The 20,278-nt window shown below is 36.2% G+C and overlaps 1 protein-coding gene across 11 annotated transcripts in view; it reads left to right on the top strand.

Moving 5' to 3' along the window:
• Positions 1-19,455, top strand: part of LOC139141935 (SH3 domain-containing kinase-binding protein 1-like) — a 43,905-nt gene extending 24,450 nt beyond the window's left edge. The window contains exons 4-15 of one of the 11 annotated variants that reach the window (XM_070711699.1): positions 1,411-1,638; positions 3,243-3,451; positions 4,110-4,142; positions 5,282-5,314; positions 9,387-9,447; positions 10,063-10,265; positions 10,942-11,002; positions 12,320-12,379; positions 15,223-15,381; positions 15,837-15,949; positions 16,402-16,488; positions 17,119-19,449. In XM_070711699.1, the coding sequence (XP_070567800.1) occupies positions 1,411-1,638; positions 3,243-3,451; positions 4,110-4,142; positions 5,282-5,314; positions 9,387-9,447; positions 10,063-10,265; positions 10,942-11,002; positions 12,320-12,379; positions 15,223-15,381; positions 15,837-15,949; positions 16,402-16,488; positions 17,119-17,400 (1,529 nt within the window). In that variant the 3' untranslated portion in view covers positions 17,401-19,449. Of the gene's footprint in view, positions 1-1,410; positions 1,639-3,242; positions 3,452-4,109; positions 4,143-5,281; positions 5,315-9,386; positions 9,448-10,062; positions 10,266-10,941; positions 11,003-12,319; positions 12,380-15,222; positions 15,382-15,836; positions 15,950-16,401; positions 16,489-17,118 lie in introns of all 11 variants that reach the window. The other 10 variants (XM_070711707.1, XM_070711700.1, XM_070711701.1 and 7 more) reach the window with 10 other exon arrangements.
• The last annotated feature ends 823 nt before the right edge of the window (positions 19,456-20,278 follow it).

Here is a 20,278-nt window from a genome sequence, read left to right as displayed (position 1 = left end):
ATGTGAAAATATCCACTGTTATCATTGATAGCTAAATGTTAATATGATGAGAATTTATTTAGAAGCAGTTTCATTCATATTGCATACAATGCATAGTTTTTACAAGTCCTAGATTTTGTGTTTCATCACACTCTTAGGTCAAAAATCGAGAAAATGTTCTTGTTTTAGCATTATCAAAAGTTACTGCCATACATCCTTGAAGTAACTGATTCCTCTCTCATTGCGTCTTCTGTGCTGACATGGCACTGTGTTACATTTCAAATATATGAAGACAGGCAGTTTTGTTATCTTTTGTACCTCCATCCTATTACAAAATGCTCCATTGATGTTTCAGCTTTCATTCCAGAATTTAGGCTTCACTGTGTAAACAGTCAGATAGTTGAAAAATAACTTTTAAATAACCTTCTTTAATGACTGTTAATTGAGCTTCCAATCATGAAAGCCACTCCTATTCACATATATGTCCAGGATTTCATACAATCCGATGTTCTGACTCAGCTCGTGTAGACAAAGGAGCTCATCACCACCTGTTTTCTGTAGATGTGTGACTTTGTCACAGAAGCCATTATGGCTATAATCAGAGTTAAAGAGGATCATTTGCATTTTGTTCATCATTGTTTTGTCCTATACCAACACACATTGTGACTTGCACCGTTTAAATACTGGGCATTAATGTTCTGTGATGTCCGCATCTGACTTGGATCTGCTGGCAACAACAAGCATGTACATGCTTTCATAATGACCCATTTCTATGTCACAGCTCAGAATCAGAAAATCCTGGCTTTTTCTTTGTCAAATATTGTCACCGTTTGTGATTGTCTGTTTTATGTCTCATGTATGTTGTATGAAAGACTACATTATGTCTAAACACATCAATTCCTGACTTGTACCAGTGGATGCCATACATTAGAAGCTGGCAGTAAGGTGGAATATGCTTTTTGACATTTCATGACCTGAGCTGTACTGTAGTGTTCTCCACTGTAATTGGTTAATGAGGGGAGCTCATTTAAATATGGCATATATTAGCATAAATATGAGTGACTGATATATCCACTTGCTCTTTTCAATTTGTAGCCTTGACTACAAGGAAGGAAGCATGTGTTCACAGTTTACGTAAAGGATAATTCATGATCTTGACTTTAGTTAAAGACATTTAAAAAAAGATTCTGGTAAAAATTGGTAAATTGAATACTGAAACACAGTTGTGAATTTCTATATGTGTGCTCCAATTACTTTTGAGAACACCGTTTTCAGCTAGGTATACATTGGCATGTCTTAAATCAATTTTATGCAACATTTGTGTTCTCCCCAAATCTTTTGAGTCAACGGAAATATTATTCAGAGAACCTAACTACTGTTGAAAACAGCAACAAGATTTTGTGATTTTTGGCTCTGTTTTTTGTTCCAAAGGCAGCTCAGACAAAATTAGACAAAAACGGGCCAGGGTGACCTTCAGTTACACCCCAGAGAACGAGGACGAGTTAGAGTTAAGTATAGGTGACATTGTGGAGGTCACGAAACAGGAAGAGCCCGGCTGGTGGGAGGGTGTAATTGGTGGAAAAGTGGGAGTGTTCCCGTCTAACTTTGTCGAGGTTATCGAGGAGAAAGGACATGATGTAAAAAAGGAGGACGCCAAAGGTGAGAAAAGAGGGTCAGAAAGCTACAGGAGAGAGAGATGTAAGCTGTGTGTGTGTGTGTCTACCATTACACTGTAAGTTCCTTATTCCCATATTTCAATATGATAGCCTAAGCACTAACCGGAATTGTAACAGAGTAACAAGGAAAAGCTTGTTAACCTGTGCATGCTGCTAATACCTTATGCTGGAAATATTTTCTGCCGTGTGGGTAATAATTTGGGTATTCTGAATGTTGACGTATGAATATTTATAGATGTTTATGAAATGGAGAACTGTCAGATGTTGTCTGTGAAAATATGATAGTGTCGTCAGTTGTCAATACTTCTATTGTTACTATCCATACTTGTATGTAAATGTAATGTTTGTCAATATTGTGATCTGCCACCGTAAACTTGAACTCCACTGTTTAAATCTAATCTTTAATTTCAAAGGGTCAAATGCAACTTTTAAATGTGGAACAGAGTACATGGTTCCATTTGCATGTTTTGAAGAGAGTGTAAAATTTGATTTGCATACGAACTGATTCCATACTAAAATTCAAACATTCAGTAATAGAAGCTCTTATGGAAACATAAAAGATAATGATCAAAATACACTGTCTTAAGGATCTCTCATGTTCTTGCATTCAAACTAATCATAGCCTTAACATGCATGGACCCCCTAGGTTAATTATAATAGAGAATAACTAAAGCATGCATTTACTAACCTTGTATTTATAGACAAACTGTAAAACAGTAATGAATTCGTGCTTTGATAATTCTGTTTGTTGATAATAAATTTATATTTACAGAAATTGTGTTACAGCAAAATGATCATTATGCTTCTGGTACAATTCTTTCCTTACTATTTATTACCATTTCTGATACAAAAGGATTTGCCTGATTTGTGACCACAAATTTGTCCCTGCGTCAGAATATTCTAGACAAATATTCAAGTTCTTTTTGTACCATGCCAATATTAATGTATGTAGACTCTATCAATAGCCCAAGATGTCTCTTAATTAATGTACAAAAAACACCAAGTTATGCTGTTGGTATGTTCATTTTTTGGCCGTTGTTACACTCTATGTCAAATGAAAAATATGAAAAGAAATGTCAGTTTTAAGTAAGAATATGCACCACAACTGGGAAATTTTGAAACTTTGGAAATTTCACACTAATGAAGACAAAAAGCAAGGGATATGATGCACATTTCTGATATTAAATCAAAAGTTCTGGGAATATACCAATGTTTACAATAGGAAGGGCATTATATCTGATAACTGTACAGAAAAAATTATCAAATTTACATCTAGGTTAAGCATCTTTGTTTTTAAGTGAAAACTTCGATCTTCATAAAGTTATAAGTAGGACACTCGCTGTCGATTAGTCTAGAGTTGCCAACAGGCCTGAGGCACACCTATTCTACGTCAGTATTTTAAAAATACGAAATCCAGTGTACCCTCCAATGAGGTCATCAAAGGACACAACAAAAGGCGAATGAACTTTCTGTTAGCACATGTACAACACAGTCTGGCAAAGATGGGCACGTTAGCATTGTAGTAAAGTAAGCTGTACCGCTTTTCAACAATAATCATTTTGATGCCACATTTTTTCATCCTCACAGGTGACACCAGTCCCACCACCTCACTTGACGCGCCACCAAAGAAGAGGATCCCAGGTGGGGTAGGTTTCGGCGACATCTTCAAAAACGGTCCCCCGAAGTTGAAAAAGACGGGTAACACTCTTGATAGAGGAACACAGCCCCCGCCAATGTTGCCTTCTTCACACTCGCCGTCAGAAGAAAAAACAATACCACTTGAACCTAAGAAACAGGTGAGTATTCAATAAGCATACCTGTCCAATCATTCTCAAATTATTTTTTATCTCCTGTTTTAAAACACCCGATGGAACAAATTTGCTAAAATGTTTTTTGTTACGAGATTTTGCAAAGAGCTTTTCAGGAATTTCTTGACACTGACAAAATATAACAAATGAGATACTAGTATGACTAAAGTTTTCTCATCATGAGAATAGCTGACATAAACAAGGTCAAAAAGTCAACATTTAGGAACTATAAACTGAGAAAATTACAGTTTACGTAATTTGTTTGCGCCTCGAAACTGAAAGAAGTGCCTAGACTTTGTGTAAAGAAGCCTTAACACATCCCCTTTCAAAATAATGAAGAAAAAGTCAGGGGTCACGGTGCAAATTCTGACAGTAGAGAAACAAATGTTTACAGACTCTTGAAATTCAATATGGCCGCCATCCCTGTGTTAACTCAATGGGGCAAAATTAAATTTTGGATTTTCACAATGATAAGCAGGTGAAAACTTTATTTACTCCATAAGCTTCAAAATGAACACCATAGGTGACATATTAAAACGAATAATGTTGAAGACTCTGAATACCTGTCCCTGAGACGCATTCTACCAGAATGCTATGTATAGCATTTCCTTCCTAATAGATCATGATTTGTGTTTCTCCCCAAAAGGAAACAATCTATGAATTGCCATCAACAATAAGGGTATGTGATTATATATCCAACAAAAAGACATAAATGTGATGTATAGATATCTTTGTAATATGAATTAATCCTTCCAACTTCAACCTTAACATGTTTGAGTGTTCTCAGGAGTTCTGTCTCTTTCTTCTGGCCTATAGCTAGAATTTATTTTCATTGTAGGCTATTTCTTGCCGCTTACAAGTCATCTGTCTTGCCAGCCTATTTCTTCTTCTTCAAAACTTTGTCATCTTGAAAACTGTGTCCCTATAGTGGTTTTGCTTGTTGGTGTATTTGTTGTGTAAATTGTAATACTTTGTAAGTTTTCAGTATCAATAATGTACATGATTGTATACTATCAGTGATCTATATTTAGTGTCTGGTAGATCGCACTAAACATCATGACTTGAACCCATTTGTAAGGGTCACTGACATCGAGTTTTGTTTCAATATTTTGCATCCTTTCTTACAAAAGTTAGTTGCCTAACGGCAATTTTGCTAAAAGTGCCTTCTTTCTACTGACAAGTAAGTGAAGATATTTGTTGGGTAGGTATGGGGACTCAAATGGTATCTTTCATTCTGATAATCCAATTGACAGCTGGTCCAGAAGCATTGGAACATCTAACCTGTATACCCCCGGTTCCCAGTGAACAGGTCCACATTTACAATGGATCACAATGGGTTTGGGCCGAACCATGGTGGTGAAAGGGTTACTACAACTAACTAATAATGACATCATCTTTATAATAACCTTATGAACTCTGACCCCAGTTGACCTATGACATCATATAGTGATTTACAACAACATATGGTCAAATGGTTAAGGATAAAAGTGACACAACAGTCTTTGTGGAGCTAGTGTAATTTGTCTGTATTCTGTGGAATTAACAAATTATTGACCTCATTCTATTGAAAAATTTTTGTAAAGATTTCAGCCTGTACCAGAAGTGTATTGAAATAAAAATGTTAATATCTCAATTACCGTAATTACTCGAGTAATTACAACCTCCGATGCTTTTCAAGCGACCAAGGCATATTACCAGAATTTTTCATGTCATCATTATGTAATTTTTCAAAGCAAAAACCATACTTTGTGCATACTTTTAATGATATGTTGCAAAATTTCTAATGGAAGGAACATTTCTTGTGTGTTTCTTCCAAAGGAAAATTACTTTGTGCTACCTCCAGCAGTCAGGGTATGTGACAGACATAGCAAAACTCAAATATCTGTGGAATCTTGGACTCTCAGAGTCTGAAACTTTCACCTGTCTTGAGTGAACTTGTTCTGTCTTTTCTCTTTAACCACACTTGGTAGACTGAAACTCTTTCTGTGCGTTCTGAGTTTGACAAACTTTGCTGTGCATTGCTCACTTGTTGAAGTTGTGCAGAGTGATTGCCTAACCATCACGTTTTAAACATATTTTTCAGTCTTTTGCATTTGTGGTACCATAGTATATGACTAGTATATGATATTATTCGTGTGGATGATTGTCCATAACATTTTCAAACCACAAGAAATGAGCATTTGCTCTGTTTTAATATTTAACTTCACAATTTACAATATTACACATATTTTTTGCAAACTAGATATTTCTTCCTAGCAAAATACTGTGAACAATTTGTTTAATAGTGTCTACAAGCATATTTCATCATCCTCTACGGCATGTTTTACATGAAAGTGATGAAATGATACAAATTTTAAGCTTTGCAGCAGCTGGCAACATTCAGTCATTGAATACTTGTATATCCAATACAAACCCCAATCCTTGCGCAACTGCTCTAATAAAACATCATAGATTCTGAAATTGCTTATATTTTTGCAGGGCAGAGCATAATATTTTGATATATTTGATTCCTTCTATGAACGTTACACTGTTTATTGCTTTCTGTCGCAAAGTTAGTGACCAAGAAAGGGAATTTTACATGGAAAACCGAAAATTACTGTATTAAATCAGATATATTTTGCATGCCAGATAAACAGGAAATTTTCTTGTTGGTGTGAGTTCTTAATGAGCACTGTGTTCAAAGTTTGATAGTTTGAATAGATTTTATTTGTCTGATATAAATAGTCAAGAATGAGTAATCATAGCATATATATTGAAAAGGCATTGTCTTCTTGTCAAATTTTGTATACATATTACTCTAGTGACAGCAGTCAATATTTGTTATAAAAACTATTGATCGCATTAAATTGCGTAGAAACGGGGAGTTTGGGCACGACCCTTGGAATCAAGTGTTTCACACTAGTTTCTAATTTTGATGTACTCCAAAGATAGTATGCCTTATCGTTCTGATTCAGGCTGTTCTGGGGAGTTGACCGGGAGTAGTGCATAAGCCACTGCACTATGGCTATGGCCGTGGTGTACACTAACTATTTTTAGAGCATGTCAGTACACTCAAAGCCCATACTCTCAGCAGTGCCAGTGAGGAAGGTTCAATTTTCAAAATTTATATTCACTGGGCCAACACATTTCAAAACTCTCAAAAACAGTCGTGAGTTTTTGATCAATTTGTCTGATTGGTGCGATTTTCAAGGTCAAATACAAACCAATCATAATAAAATAACATGTTCAAAAGAAATTACAAAATGGCAATGTCACTGTTCAACACTGGGAAAGTGTTTCCTTCTGAAATTGGCCTGCTTCATGTGCATGCATAGCTTACCGGTGATGTCATTTCTCTGCAAGAGAGGAAAGAGTTTCAGTGTATCATTGAGTTTCCAGTCACTATTTAAGCACACAGTAGCTGTAACTTTTTTTAATTGTTTGTTTGTCTATCTTTGATCACAGATAGTTCAAAACAAACAATCCAATCACTGATTCTGTACACTCAGTCTCTATGATCACACACCGTCATGTTATGAATTACTGGCACAACTACTGCACTGGTAGTATGCTTTCAAAAGTTGTTAATTCTGTACATCTCCCAGTTCACAACTGCCAAGTTGAATTTAGTTGAAAATGTTTCTTCTACAATTTCCCCAATTTTTCCCAATTTAGATGGGTACTCTTTCCACTGTGCACTGGTTTTAGTGCAGTGTGTGTTCGGCATACTATTACCACATCTTATCACGATGCAATTGTGCAATTGGATCTTTAACCTACTGACAAGAACAATGATTCATTTGTTCACACAAATCACAAAATGCAGAAGTGTGCAAGGAATATACCAACACGTGCAGATCACAAGCTCACAATTATGAGTCATATTAACCCTTTGAGCGCCAAAGTCTATTTTTGTCCCCTTTATAAAATAAACCCCAGTAAATTTTTCTCCAATTTTTGCCAAAATTTCAAAAAAAAAATTGTAGTAAATGAAATATGATGTCCATTTGGTCCAAAATTATCAAAAGATTATTGAAAAATTCATAAAAATTGGTAAAATTTTGCACTGAAATCTTTGCAGGAGAAAATTATAGCGCTTAAAGGGTTAAGGTGCTTTAACCCTTTAAGCACCACAGTAAACTTTTGCCGCTTTTATAAAATATGTAACCAGATTTTTTGCAAAATTTTGATAAAAAACTATAGCCAATGAAAAGTAATGTCCATTTGGTGCAAAATTGTCAAAAAAATTACTAAAAATTCATAAAAAATTGGGGAAATTTTGCACAAAAATTTTGGCGGGAAAATTTACAGCTGCAGTCAAAAGGTTAATCACATGTTTGTGAGCTGTAACTGTTCTGAACCATGCACAGTAGCTTCAGTGTTGGTAATTAATGTCCTTTGCTGTCACCCTTCAACACCTCTCATATCAGATTTAGAATCAGCTGTACATTACATCATCATCCAGTACAGGTATTGCTTATCGTTCATGATAATAGCCCTGCAAAGTCTAGAACCTACATGTCTGTTGTAGACATCACAGAATCAAAGAATCATGTATCATCTGAAGGTCATGATTTTGATTCTGACCCCTAATTAATCTCCCCAAGAATTTCCTAGCTTCCTTCATCTTCAAACGACTTCAGGTGTCATGAAACGGAAATTTTATCTTTCTCTTCTAAAGAAAGAAAAAAGTTACAGCTAGTGTGAGTTTAAATAATCTGGTTAAAAGATTGTATTTGATAAAATAAATAATTTTTCTGTAGTATCCAATGACTTCATTAAATCTTTTGAAAATAATTGTAATAATAAATATTCATAAAAAACTTTTGTCGTTGTCAACTGATACTTAACAGGTTATAGCTTCCTTTCTTTTTCCTTGAATTAATAAACATGTCTTAGAAAAACTGTCTTTATTCTACCAACCATTTTTGAGCTCACTAAGGGTAAAGATCATTTGAATATCATTTAAATATCATGTTTTGACTAATTTGGCAAAACGATGAGAGGATTATATTTATGATAAACTTTCCATTTCCTTTTCCAAGAAATTGTTTTACGTAGTCATTCCTGCTTTCACATAACAGTATAGCAATCTTTAGCTGTTGTTTTGCTTTGTTGGTTTTCTTTCTTTGTCAAACGTATGATATTCTCAGTGATTAGGTTCTTGACATGTACGCCATGCAAATTCAATGTCAACGTCTGTGAAAAGCCTGCTACTAGTTATCAACACTTTGAATGCTGTAGTTTTTCCCACCAAAATTTTAATGCAACATTTTACCAATTTTTATTAATTTTTCCTTAAAGTTTTTGAAAATTTTGGACCAAATGGACATCACGTTTCATTGGCTACGATTTTTTATCAAAATTTTAGCAAAGATCTGAAAAAATTGACCGGGCTATATTTTATAAAGGTAACAAAACTTGACTGTGGCACTCAAAGGGTTAAATAGGAAAGGTTGTATGCATCTGTAACTCAAAAATGGTTGTCAGCAAAAGAAAAAGAACTCTTCGGTCTCATCTGTTGCTGCATATTCTGTGAGGCTTCACTAAAATGAAAAATATAGCATAACCTGACTTGCGTCTGGTGGATAAAGATATTATCAACACACATTACATTACAGTAAAGGAAGTGTTGTCAGTCTAAAATGAAGTGCACAGTAAAAATCATGTCACAGTCTCATTCGTAAAAGGTTTTTTAATCTCTCAAAATTTAAAGAAGCCAGAGAAACTAAATAATGCAAACTGTTATAAATTAATCCAGTCTGGTATCCTCTGAGTGCTTTGCTTGTCTCCCTGAATTGATTGTGTGTTTCAACTTTTTCATTGTGATGGATTATTAACTCACGTAATCATCTACTCATTGACACGGTTTATACTCTCGTAGTCCGTTAGTTTTGCAATCAAATGAAAGATGCGGTTCCTTAATACACTGATTTTCTTTCAGGGTTCACTAAAGCGAGGGGCTCCCCCTCCTCCGGTACCGGATGCATCCAAGAAAGAAAAAGGTAAGATGGAATATTTCAAAACTTGCCATCAAACTCAAAAAGGCATTTCTAAGAAGGGATTGTATAAAGATTCACCTACACACGGGCATTCTAACACTCTGTGACCTCTGACCTGGAGCACACCACTGAATCTTTTCGTCTATTCCAAGGGTTGCTCTGTTTACTGTGACCACCTCCTGTAGCTTTTCCTCAAAGTTTTATTGTAATTTTCCTGTATTTTTTAGAGACACCCAGAAAAGCTATCCAAACAGAAATAAACTCTTGAAATTGTACTTTTGATGTACATGGCAGCAAATTTGTGAAACCTCAGAATTCCAGTGAACCACAGTATAAAGGAAACCATGTGCACAAACACACATAGAAATATATGTATTTCCATATCCTTTGGTACTCATGGGTCTGTTTGCACTGCCATCATGTGATCTCTTGGGCGTACTTAGTCTGTAGAACTTTTATTCCAGAGTAGAACCTTTTGTGAAAAGTGATAGTGAGCTTGTACAAAATCAGAGACAAAAACTCATCATAAATATACGAGAATTCCTCAAATTATTTACAGTACAATCTAAAAATTTACTTATCAATGTCTTTGCTTATCTCTCACTCTTGTAAACACAGTGAAACGTGCAAAAGTGTTATTTCAATACACACCAGAGAACCCAGATGAGCTGGGTTTAAATGAAGGTGACATTGTCACAGTGCTGTCACAGGATGGAGGCGACCATGGCTGGTGGAAAGGCGAACTTAACGGCAAGGTTGGCGTCTTCCCAGATAACTTTGTCAAACTCATCGAAGAGGAACCAGAAACACACCATGTACATGTAAGTATTTATTTCATCGTGTGATTTATTAACTCAGTCATCCAATGGACGGGAACCCCATGTATAGGAACACATACCCCAACCCAGTATCCTAACTGAGCAAGTTAGCAATAGAATGACTTGTTCAAAGGCACTACACTCATGCCAGAGTCTGGAACTCGCCAACCTCTGATAGTGTGTATGCTACTTTTATCATACCCAGGTCTCGCGCTCATCATCCTTTGATGGTGAGTCCAGTAAAGTAACCACTGGGCCATGATACTTCCTCATTCGATTGGACTACCAAATATCTAATGTGAATATCAGCCTAAATTTCATGAATTTTATTCCAGTTCTCTTTAGACATACTATTATTATCTGCATATTATAATTTCTATAATTATTCCATATTAATCTATGCAGTGATGACCATAATGGTTTTTGCAATGAGACAATATCTGTCCAACTCACGAATGTGTTTTGATATCAAAAACATTGTAACTTTTGTGTTGACGCAGTTCTAAATAAAAAATTTCTTCTCAAAGTTTTTACAGGAAGCATGTTTATGCTTGATACAGATTTATAGTGAATTGGCTGAATGTCTGTTGACGTCAAAATAGTGTGAAATTTCCACAGATATTATATGATACTTATACACATAAGTTTCATTCTGCTGAATGAGTTTCATTTGATTCAGTTTCAGCATCCAGACAAACCAAAGAAGCCACCACCTCCATCAAAACCTAAGCCAGCACCAGGTGAGCCCTGCTGTTAATATGCAAATATATCAATCTGTCACTGCCTTGCAGTCATGTTTCTCCCACAGTCATATGCTTTCTTAACACCAATCAAACCTGCTTCCATGCAGTGTTTTCTTTCATGCAAGCATACATGTACCTCATGCCTGTGACACGCAGGCTTTTATTTCTCTTACAAAGCCTCTAAAATGCTACCATTTGTCATCAAAGTTTTCCAGCTTCTAGAAACCTGAATCTTTTGTGTGTCCCAGTTGATTTTTTTTCCAGAGAGCAAAATTTCTGACGTACAAACAATGTTTTCCTCATTTTTGCTGTCAATGTCAATTTTGAGTAATCAATTGAAGACTTCCATGTTCATACAAATTGAAAAATAGAGTTTAAAATTATGTTTATGGTAGTATGCGCCTTGAAATTGAAAGACCTAAACTTTTGTGAAGACTTTTGAAAGACCTAAACTTTTTCCTAAACAAAACACTGAAGTTCCATTGATTTTGATATCAAAATACATAATTGAGTTAGATAAACTTTGTTTATACCTGTTCTTATACATGTTGAAAGCGAAATAAGTTACCCAACATTTTGCAATATTTGAAATTCAAAATGGCTGCCATTCCTGTGTTAAATCTAGGGGGGGGGGGAATAAATTTTCGATTTTCGAAAAACTAAGCCAATGAAATTTTTTTTCTCCAAGAGCTTTAAAGAGATATAGTCGTCGTAACTGCGCTGAAAGGTCGTATGGGACCCATACGACCCATGGCAACAATGTATCCAAGGCACAAAGGTGATTGATGACAGTTAAAACATGTCTGTCATGATCTATCATCGTATAATTTAAATGTTGCAGCTATGATGATGAGGTGCATCTTGATATCGTGCACGAAATACATTGTTTGTAAACAAGAAACTTGCACAGGTGCAGTTCGGACGACTATATCCCTTTAAAATGAGCCTCCACAATGGTAGATCAGAAAAGATTTGTAGAAATATGGGAGTCCGACTATCTGTCCCCTAGGCGTGTTCTACCTTAATTGACAACTGTGTAGTTGTACTTTGTATCTGTAACGACTTTTGTATGTTCCGTCTCCGTTGCCCTGTTTATAAATATTTCGGTACAGATATAGGCACCAGTATTTTGACTAGAAGTGAAGTACATCTAAAATAATATACATGTACTTCTTAACTTATTTGTAAAGCTGTTAATATTACTCATGTCACTTTTTTTTTGTTCCCTGCTTTTGCAAATTTCATATTTTAGCTGATGATGAGTTTACGTTTTCTTCTTTGCATTTCACTGTCAATGTCATACGCTTTTTTTAGCTGAAAAGCCTCCTAAACCAGAAAAACCTATCAAGCCTGTTGAGCTTTCATTAAATAAAGGTAAGATCGGTGACGTGGCCAGAGAGAAACTCCACACTGTCCCACCATGTATTTTTTTGTGTTCGTATATGTGTAAGATAAGGTTTTCATTTGCATGGTACCCCCACCCCACCCCATCTACAGATATATTTGCATGCATTAGTGCTCGCTCGCTTTAATTTAACCCTTTAAAAAATCTCTTCAGACTATTTCTTAAAGAATGGCAATACCTTTAGCATTTGGCTCAGTTCCCTTTTCCACATCTGCATCAAACTCATAATTTTGGACTTCAATGATCAGCACATATATTTAGGACAAGTAGACCCAGGAGGAAGTACTTTGGAAATATCATGAATTGAGGGGGTTCACTTCATAGTTCAGTTAGGAATTGGTTTACCTTCATTCCAGTGATACTGAAATGGACTCTTTAGTTTAATGATATTGGACAAGTTCTTCCCACTTGGCCTACTAGATATGTGTGACAAAGAGATGGAGTTGTGTACCTCCATGATGAAAAACTTCTCAGTCTGCAGCAATATTCATTCAGTATGTTTTCCGTATTGGTTCTTGAGAAATAGTCATAGAAGGGGCCCTTCAAGGGTTAAACCATGGTTATTGTATGACTGTCAATAAGGAAATTCCCTTTTCACCATGAGATAGTGGCATGAAGTTAATCCACAGTTCATATTTCCTTTTACAGTTTGCCGATTCATACTCCACAGAAAAAAATTCCTCACTGTAATGAATGAATGTTGTCAGGCAAATACTTTTCAACGCTTTATTGTTTTGACATGTTTTGTCGTTCTTGTTTGTACTCTGCTGTCTCCTTTTTGTTGTGTCATGTACGTTACCATGCTCAGTTTGGCAGCATCATGCTTCCCACATGACGCTTGCTTCATAGCTCACAGTTAACCTTTCCATCCCTATTTCCACATGTATAGGTCCTGCCACCCTATTGAAAACAATAGGAATGTACCAAAGTCTGCTAGTGAAGGGGTTAAAGGAGCAAAGTAGCCATATCTGTATTCAGTGTGTGCTGCCTTGTCACTTTCCAACGCTTTTGAAATTTTGACATCATTTATTCTGTATACAAGGGTCTTGAGTTTTAGTTTAAAGAATTCTACTGAGAGCAAATTATATATGTAATAATCCACTGTTACAGTTCAGTGGTACTTGCTTCAAGTTTTCTCAGTGCTGATACCAGAGTTGTCGCAGTTGTATCAAAATAATCATGTTAGATGATAACAGAATTGTAGTCTTCGTTTACACAAAAAAAAACCCCAGTCAACTGCCTGTGGTTAGACCAGTAGAAATGTTAGCATGATTCTTCCAACATTGGACCAAGATTCCCAGTCTGACTATCTGTAGCAAAATACACAGATGACTCACAGTGAATTCAACTTTTGTTGTTGATTTACAGTACAACAATTATAAGCAGAATAAAGTGACATTCTTGTTTGAAATCTAGATTCTTCATCAGTATCATCAAAAGGTTTTAAAGAAGATGGCAACTTTACTCCATCAACTCCTTCACCCCCTTCCATAATATGTAGCGGTCCAACTTTGCCAGAGAAAACAATAGGATTGGGCCAAACCATTATAATGATTGTGTTAATTTATGGTTTTGTCAAATTTTATGTTCCCTTTTTAAAAGCTAATTTACAAGGTGTAATCAAGTCTCTGTGTACTTGTATGCCATTATATGTGCTGTGTGCGCACGGTGAAATCATACCCTGTGCCTTTCAACAAAAAAAAAGTTTTGTGTTTCCACCGAATATGTATACATTTCCATTTCCCATTCATATAGGATAAGCAAATAGTTGTTAAATTATCGCAAATGTCATAAAATGAGTTATTGTATTGTCCAGTATCTCAGCCAAACACAAAAATAGGAGTTATATAGAATAATCATTGAAATAGTTGGCAACTGTCATAAAAATGAGCTATTGTGTTGTGCAGTATCTCATTCAAACACAAAAACAGGAAGTCGTCAGAGTGAAGGTACTATTTTATCCCACATAAATAATCAGAAACGTCTGATGCTTGCTACTTCTGTTGTTTCTGACTCTGATCATTTCATTGTTACAAGGGTTTGCTTTAATCCCCTGTCAACTGTAATATGACCTACTTCTCCTTTCTGTAGGAAAACATGTCAATAAGCCGTGGTTTATGCTCTAAGTACTGATCTAAATTGGTATTTAGTGGGAAATTAATGTCTTGAGTTCTCCAAATAGTGTATTTACTTTACTATAATTACAAGCCATTATAGGGTCTTGTCTGACTTTAAAATGCAAGTACAGAAACTACCAGACAATGCTGAACAATTACGTCCCATAACGCATAGCAGTCAGGCTCATCAGGAGGCTCATGGATGTAGAACATTAACTTAGCTGTGAGGGCGCTGTCATGCATAAAATCACACACGTCATAGCATTGCCTTGTAACATCAGGGAATGTTCAGGAGTATTATTATTGGTAATTCATTTGACTTGGATAATTCTACTGTTGCCGACAGTTTATAATTCACTTTTACATTTCCAAATGGCAGTTAGACCCAATCAAATTACATAACGTTACATAGTTAGAAAAGAATCAATGCTCAAAATGTATTGTAGGCAACAAAATTTGATGTAGGTTTCTAAAATTATAGGTCATAAAACCAGAAGTTCTTGTAACGCAAAGGAGACTATTTCAAAGCAGTTTTCCCCAATAACTCTGTCATAGCCAAATTGTCATTCAACCAACAAGTAAGTTTGTCTGTGGTACCACCCTTATAGTCAAGCAACTGTTCAAGAAGTTAAGGGTTCTCAAGTTATCCTTGACCAAATTCAAATGACCTCTTCTGTCTTCATCTTTCCGTGCAGACGATAAATCAATTCCTGTTGGAGGGAAAGCCGTGCTTCCACAGCTTCACAATGTCCCGCCCAAAAAACAAGATAAGAAGAAATCGGCACCACCAGCTCCGTTGGAGAAACCAAGTGACACCAGCAAACAAAAAGATATTTACAAAATACAGGAAACAGGTACTGAGAGAGAGAGAGAGAGACAGAGAGAGAGAGAGAGAGAGAGAGAGAGAGAGAGAGAGAGAGAGAGAGAGAGAGAGAGAGAGAGAGAGACAGACAGACAGACAGACAGACAGAGGGAGGAAGAGAGAGAATGAAGAGAGTGAGGAAGAAAGAGGGGAGGGAGGGGAGAGAGGGGAGAGGCAGTTAATGACATGACAGACAGACAGAGACTGAGAGGTAAGCAGCTAGGGGACAGACAGACAGGCAGACCGACAATCAGGGGGAGAAGGGAGAAGTTCAGCTTGTTGACTTCTGCCTCGTATTTCTTTTGATACACGTAGATTGCATTGCACTCATTATCATGAGCTAAACGTTTTTGCTTTCCTCTAATGCCATGCAAAAATAAACACTTGCATCTTTCCATTTTCATGGATAGACTAGTGGTTTATAAGGATAATTGTGTTGTATTACAGAAGATTTTGACAGCGTTGAGGCATCACCGGACAAACTGACCCACTTAACAAAATTCAGAGCGCCGAATCCGGACAGAAGGCCACCCACAATTCACGGCAAGAAGGCAGATAATGTAAGAATTTGTTATGTATTTGGTCGCAATATTTTCAAATTGTTTTACAGTTCCGTCATCTCATGGTGATCCATATTTCCCAAATATCAGGCATTGTATTGCAAAAGTCACATTCATTAGCATTGCAAATATGAATATTTGGGAAGGGTGTGACCTCCATTGTATATGCTTTAAAAGAAAATACCGTAAAGCTGTTGTAACGAAAATAATTGTAAAAATATATAATTTTCCTTTCACTACATCTTGCTTAGCATAAATATATCTGTATAACAAAGGTGAAATTTGGGATTGATTTCTAAATTACCATCAATAATTATTATAATGTAGTTTTGGTTTTATAGTGTACCATTTTGCCATGGTAAAAAGATGGTCATCTTATGGTGTATCCGGTTCCCCCATTCTTTGACATTCCACTCACAGCCATCTTGTCATTCCATGTTACTTCACAACAGAGTTCCAACGGTGACGATTCCATCCCATGGCATCCAGATAAGAAATCCGTGCCCAAACGACCACCAATCCCAGATACCTTGGTGAATGTAAGTCATTGGCCATCCATCAACTCACCCAGGGATGATCACAGTTCAGAATTCAAAAGTTCTGACATCTTTTGCAGGTTTTCTTACTCGCTTCAAAAATGTTCCCCGCACCTTCTGTACTAGCCATGGGAAAGACGTGCTAAGAAGCTCCCTTCCTAGCATTATCTGTTTCTATGTAGCATATGTACTATATTTCCAATTTAAGGGACCCTGGTATTTTGCTTTTCTGGTTCAAAATTGTGCAACTTGATAACTGATACGTATTTTACTGTTTCATCATGCAAAGTGTGAGCAAATTTTGGAGGCACAGTGGGGCAGTGGTAAGGGTACCGAACTCACTATCGGAGTATGGTGAGTTTTAGACCCAGTAAGTCCAGAGTAACGAACTCACTGTCAGAGGATGGTGAGTTCTCGAGAGTCCAGCACGGTGTTGTGACCTTAAGCAAGGCACTTTACTCCTCAGTGCTACATTGGGTAGTGGGTTATGGGTACCTCATCCCGTAATTGGGTTTGCCTGTTGGATGAGTAATGAAAAGAAAAAATGTTTAAATTTTTTCTTTCTAATATTGCACACCAGGTCTGTTTTTTTGCTTGGAGTTTTAGCAGTTTGTGTTATGTTTTTAATTCCAGCACAATGCAGACGTTGAGAAGAGAAAACCAAACAGGCCAGATAGTCGACCGATCTCCACTCACGTACACCGGCAAAACAGTATTCCGGAGAGCAGCATGGACGCGGAGCTTGTGCAAGATCTGCGGGCGGAAATCAGGAGCATGCGGGAAGCGATGGACGCCTTGCGGAGAGAGTTCAAGTCTGAGATGAACACACTCATGACAGAAATCGACGAGGAGAAGAAGCAACGGATGACAATGCAAGTTGAAATTGACAGACTCAGGAAGATGGTCATGAAGTAATGGAAAACTTAGCCAGTAGAAATCAGCATTTTAGCATCTTCAACAAAATGAGTGCTTCCGTCGGAAACTTATGCAAAACTGGGTGATCTCAATCTCTGATGTTACTGCGCGGGGTTCAGAATTTTTTGAAACTCAACACGTCCTGTGGATGGTTTGGGGGCATATTTATTGTCTGTATGGGTGATGTACACTATTTCATGCTATAGATCTTCTTGGGGTGTACTGTGTGTTATCCGCAGGGAAACAAAATGAAAGATCTTGTAGTTCAATAATTTGTAAAAAATGAAATTTGGATCTACAATTTAGAAAGTTAAATAATTGATAATGAAGTGAAGTATGTAGCAAAAGAAGGTTTTTCTTTACTCTCAGAAAATATTTATAAAGACTGACATAACTAGCAGCTTTTTGTTTTTACAAATATACTTACACAGCGTTTCATTTTATCAACAGACATATAACATAAATCTTGACAGATTTTGCCCATATGAAATTTTCTCAGTACTGTTTTAGAGAACAACATTGACAAATGATAAATACCTATAGCAACTTGAAAATCAGGGATACAGATCAGTAGTGCCTTAGATCCTTATTACAAGTTCCCTCAGGTTCCCAGAAATTGTCATCCAAAGAAGCCCTCTAGCTTCAGTGTTTGTGTGAGTGAACCCTCTAAGTTCTCTGAGTTTGTTATGTTTGGATCCCTTAGGGTGTTCAGTTTGGAAGTTAGACCATGTTTCTATAATTGAAATCCCTAAAGTATTTTAAGAAATTCTTGATTACGGAACCCCTGAACTTACTGTATTTGACACAGACCATCGATAAGCAAACATTCCATGAGATTAAGGGCAAAATTGGATAGTAAACCAAAAATGCACTTCAATAATTATAATTGTGTAACTTCAAAAATGGCAGATCCTGTGACTTAATATCAGTGACACAACTTCTAATAAAATATACCGTCCCCATATGGAACAAAAACTAGATATTGTAGGAATTAAACCAAGGGAGAACAACTTAATACATTTTCCTCTTGCAGAGAACAGTTGGTCATTCTATAATTGTACTGTTTTTACACAGTGATGTTACATGTTTTTAAAATGTCTAGAAAGTGAGCAATAGAGGAAATCACCTCCTTGAGTAGAGCATAGACCCTCGAGGGTCTATGAGTAGAGTCAACATTATCTCAACCACACTTATGGTTTCCAATTTCATTGCTGTATGTATACCTCACCCAAGAGTAGCTTTTAGCTTCATCTATGTATTTTCTCGGGTGAGAGAGCACCAGTTGAAATGGCAGAAAGCTTGTAAGTGCATAGACTCTCCCACAGCCCCTGGCTTGCCATAATACTGCCCTCAGCAGTTGAGCAGAGCAAGCCCGGCTAGCTCAGTGAGCTTTGCTTGCTAGAAAGACAGTTGATGACACATCGCCATGGGGATGAGGACAGAGCTGCATAGCGAACGAGCTATGAGAGAGTAGTAAATGCGCTATGCTGAGAGCATTGTATCATGTCTTTATCATAGCATAAGGTACTCTTGTGTAATCTTGCATGAGTTGTGCTCAGTCAAAAAAATGTGTGAATAATACGCCATTCTCATTGTTGTGTTGGATCACCATGGCTACTCGAGAGTTCAGTTTACATTTCTGCAAAGATACTTTAAGTTTATGTTCCTGATATGAAAAAGATCAAGAGGAAGACAAAAGTTTTAGATTTTTATAGACCAGCAACTGTAGCAGTTAAAACTACGTAACCGAAGAAAATTATTATTAAATGTAATTATTTTTTCAGCACCACTGTTATCTATAATACTTGCTGACTTACATAACTCCAAAAGTGGTTTCGATTCGCCATGGCAACACAGTTAATAGATACATGATGCATTTTCAGAAAGTTCACCTTACTTTAGGGAGTTGGTATATAGTATTGTACAAACACTGATGAAAACGTTTCAGAGTGTTTACAGTTTACACATTGTTTACATATTTCTTTTTGATTAGAGTGGAGAGAATTCAATTCCATACACTGACCTACGTGCTAGTTTCCAATAAACTGAAAGATGAAAAAAAAAACGATGTTGGTCACTTGAACGATAAAATTCCAGAACAGAAATTATGAGCTGTAGTTTACAATAATCTATTATTTCAATATTCAGTATTGTATAAGTCATTATATTTATTCATGTGTTTGAATTCATAACATTTCAGTCAAGTTATTGAAAATGCCAGAAAATGTCAAAGTCAATTACAGCTTATCACAAAGATCAATGATATGTAAAAATTTTGAAAATTAATAGATTGATTATGAGTGTAATCTGCATGTAAAGTATTCTATGGTTTCATGTCACTTCATGCATGCCTTGTTATCAAGATACTTTTCAATGCTATTTTACTGGGAGTGCTATTAACCCTTTGAGTAGCAAAGTCAATTTTTGTCACCTTTATGAAACAAAGTCAAGTCAGTATTTTTAAAATATTCTTCACAAAATGGTGATCAAAATGAAAAGTTGATGAAAAGTTACATCCATTTGGTTCTAAATTCTAAAAGAAATTGCAGAAAAAATCATAAAAATCAGTAAACTGTTACACTGAAATTTTGGTGCAAAATATTACAGCATTCAAAGGGGTAATATGTCCTTTACTTTTAGACTTACAAGATGCTTGTTTAAAATGAGTGATGAGAGCATGGTTTAACCCCAAACTATTTCTTTATGTACAATGGCTTGAGTGATGACGGGACAATTACATGAATTGTATCTCGGTCATCAGGAGAACTGTACCTTGGTCATGTGGTAATCTGCATGTAATCAATGTTTTTCATATGTTTATGATTTCTCTCACAAAAGCGTCATACTCTTGTATTCCAATCTCAAATATTCATGAAAG

This window comes from Ptychodera flava, chromosome 10 (assembly GCF_041260155.1).
Source record: "Ptychodera flava strain L36383 chromosome 10, AS_Pfla_20210202, whole genome shotgun sequence".
NCBI classification, from domain to species: Eukaryota; Metazoa; Hemichordata; class Enteropneusta; family Ptychoderidae; genus Ptychodera; species Ptychodera flava.
Note: the sequence above shows the minus strand (reverse complement) of the source record. Positions and strands in the feature narration are given on the sequence as shown.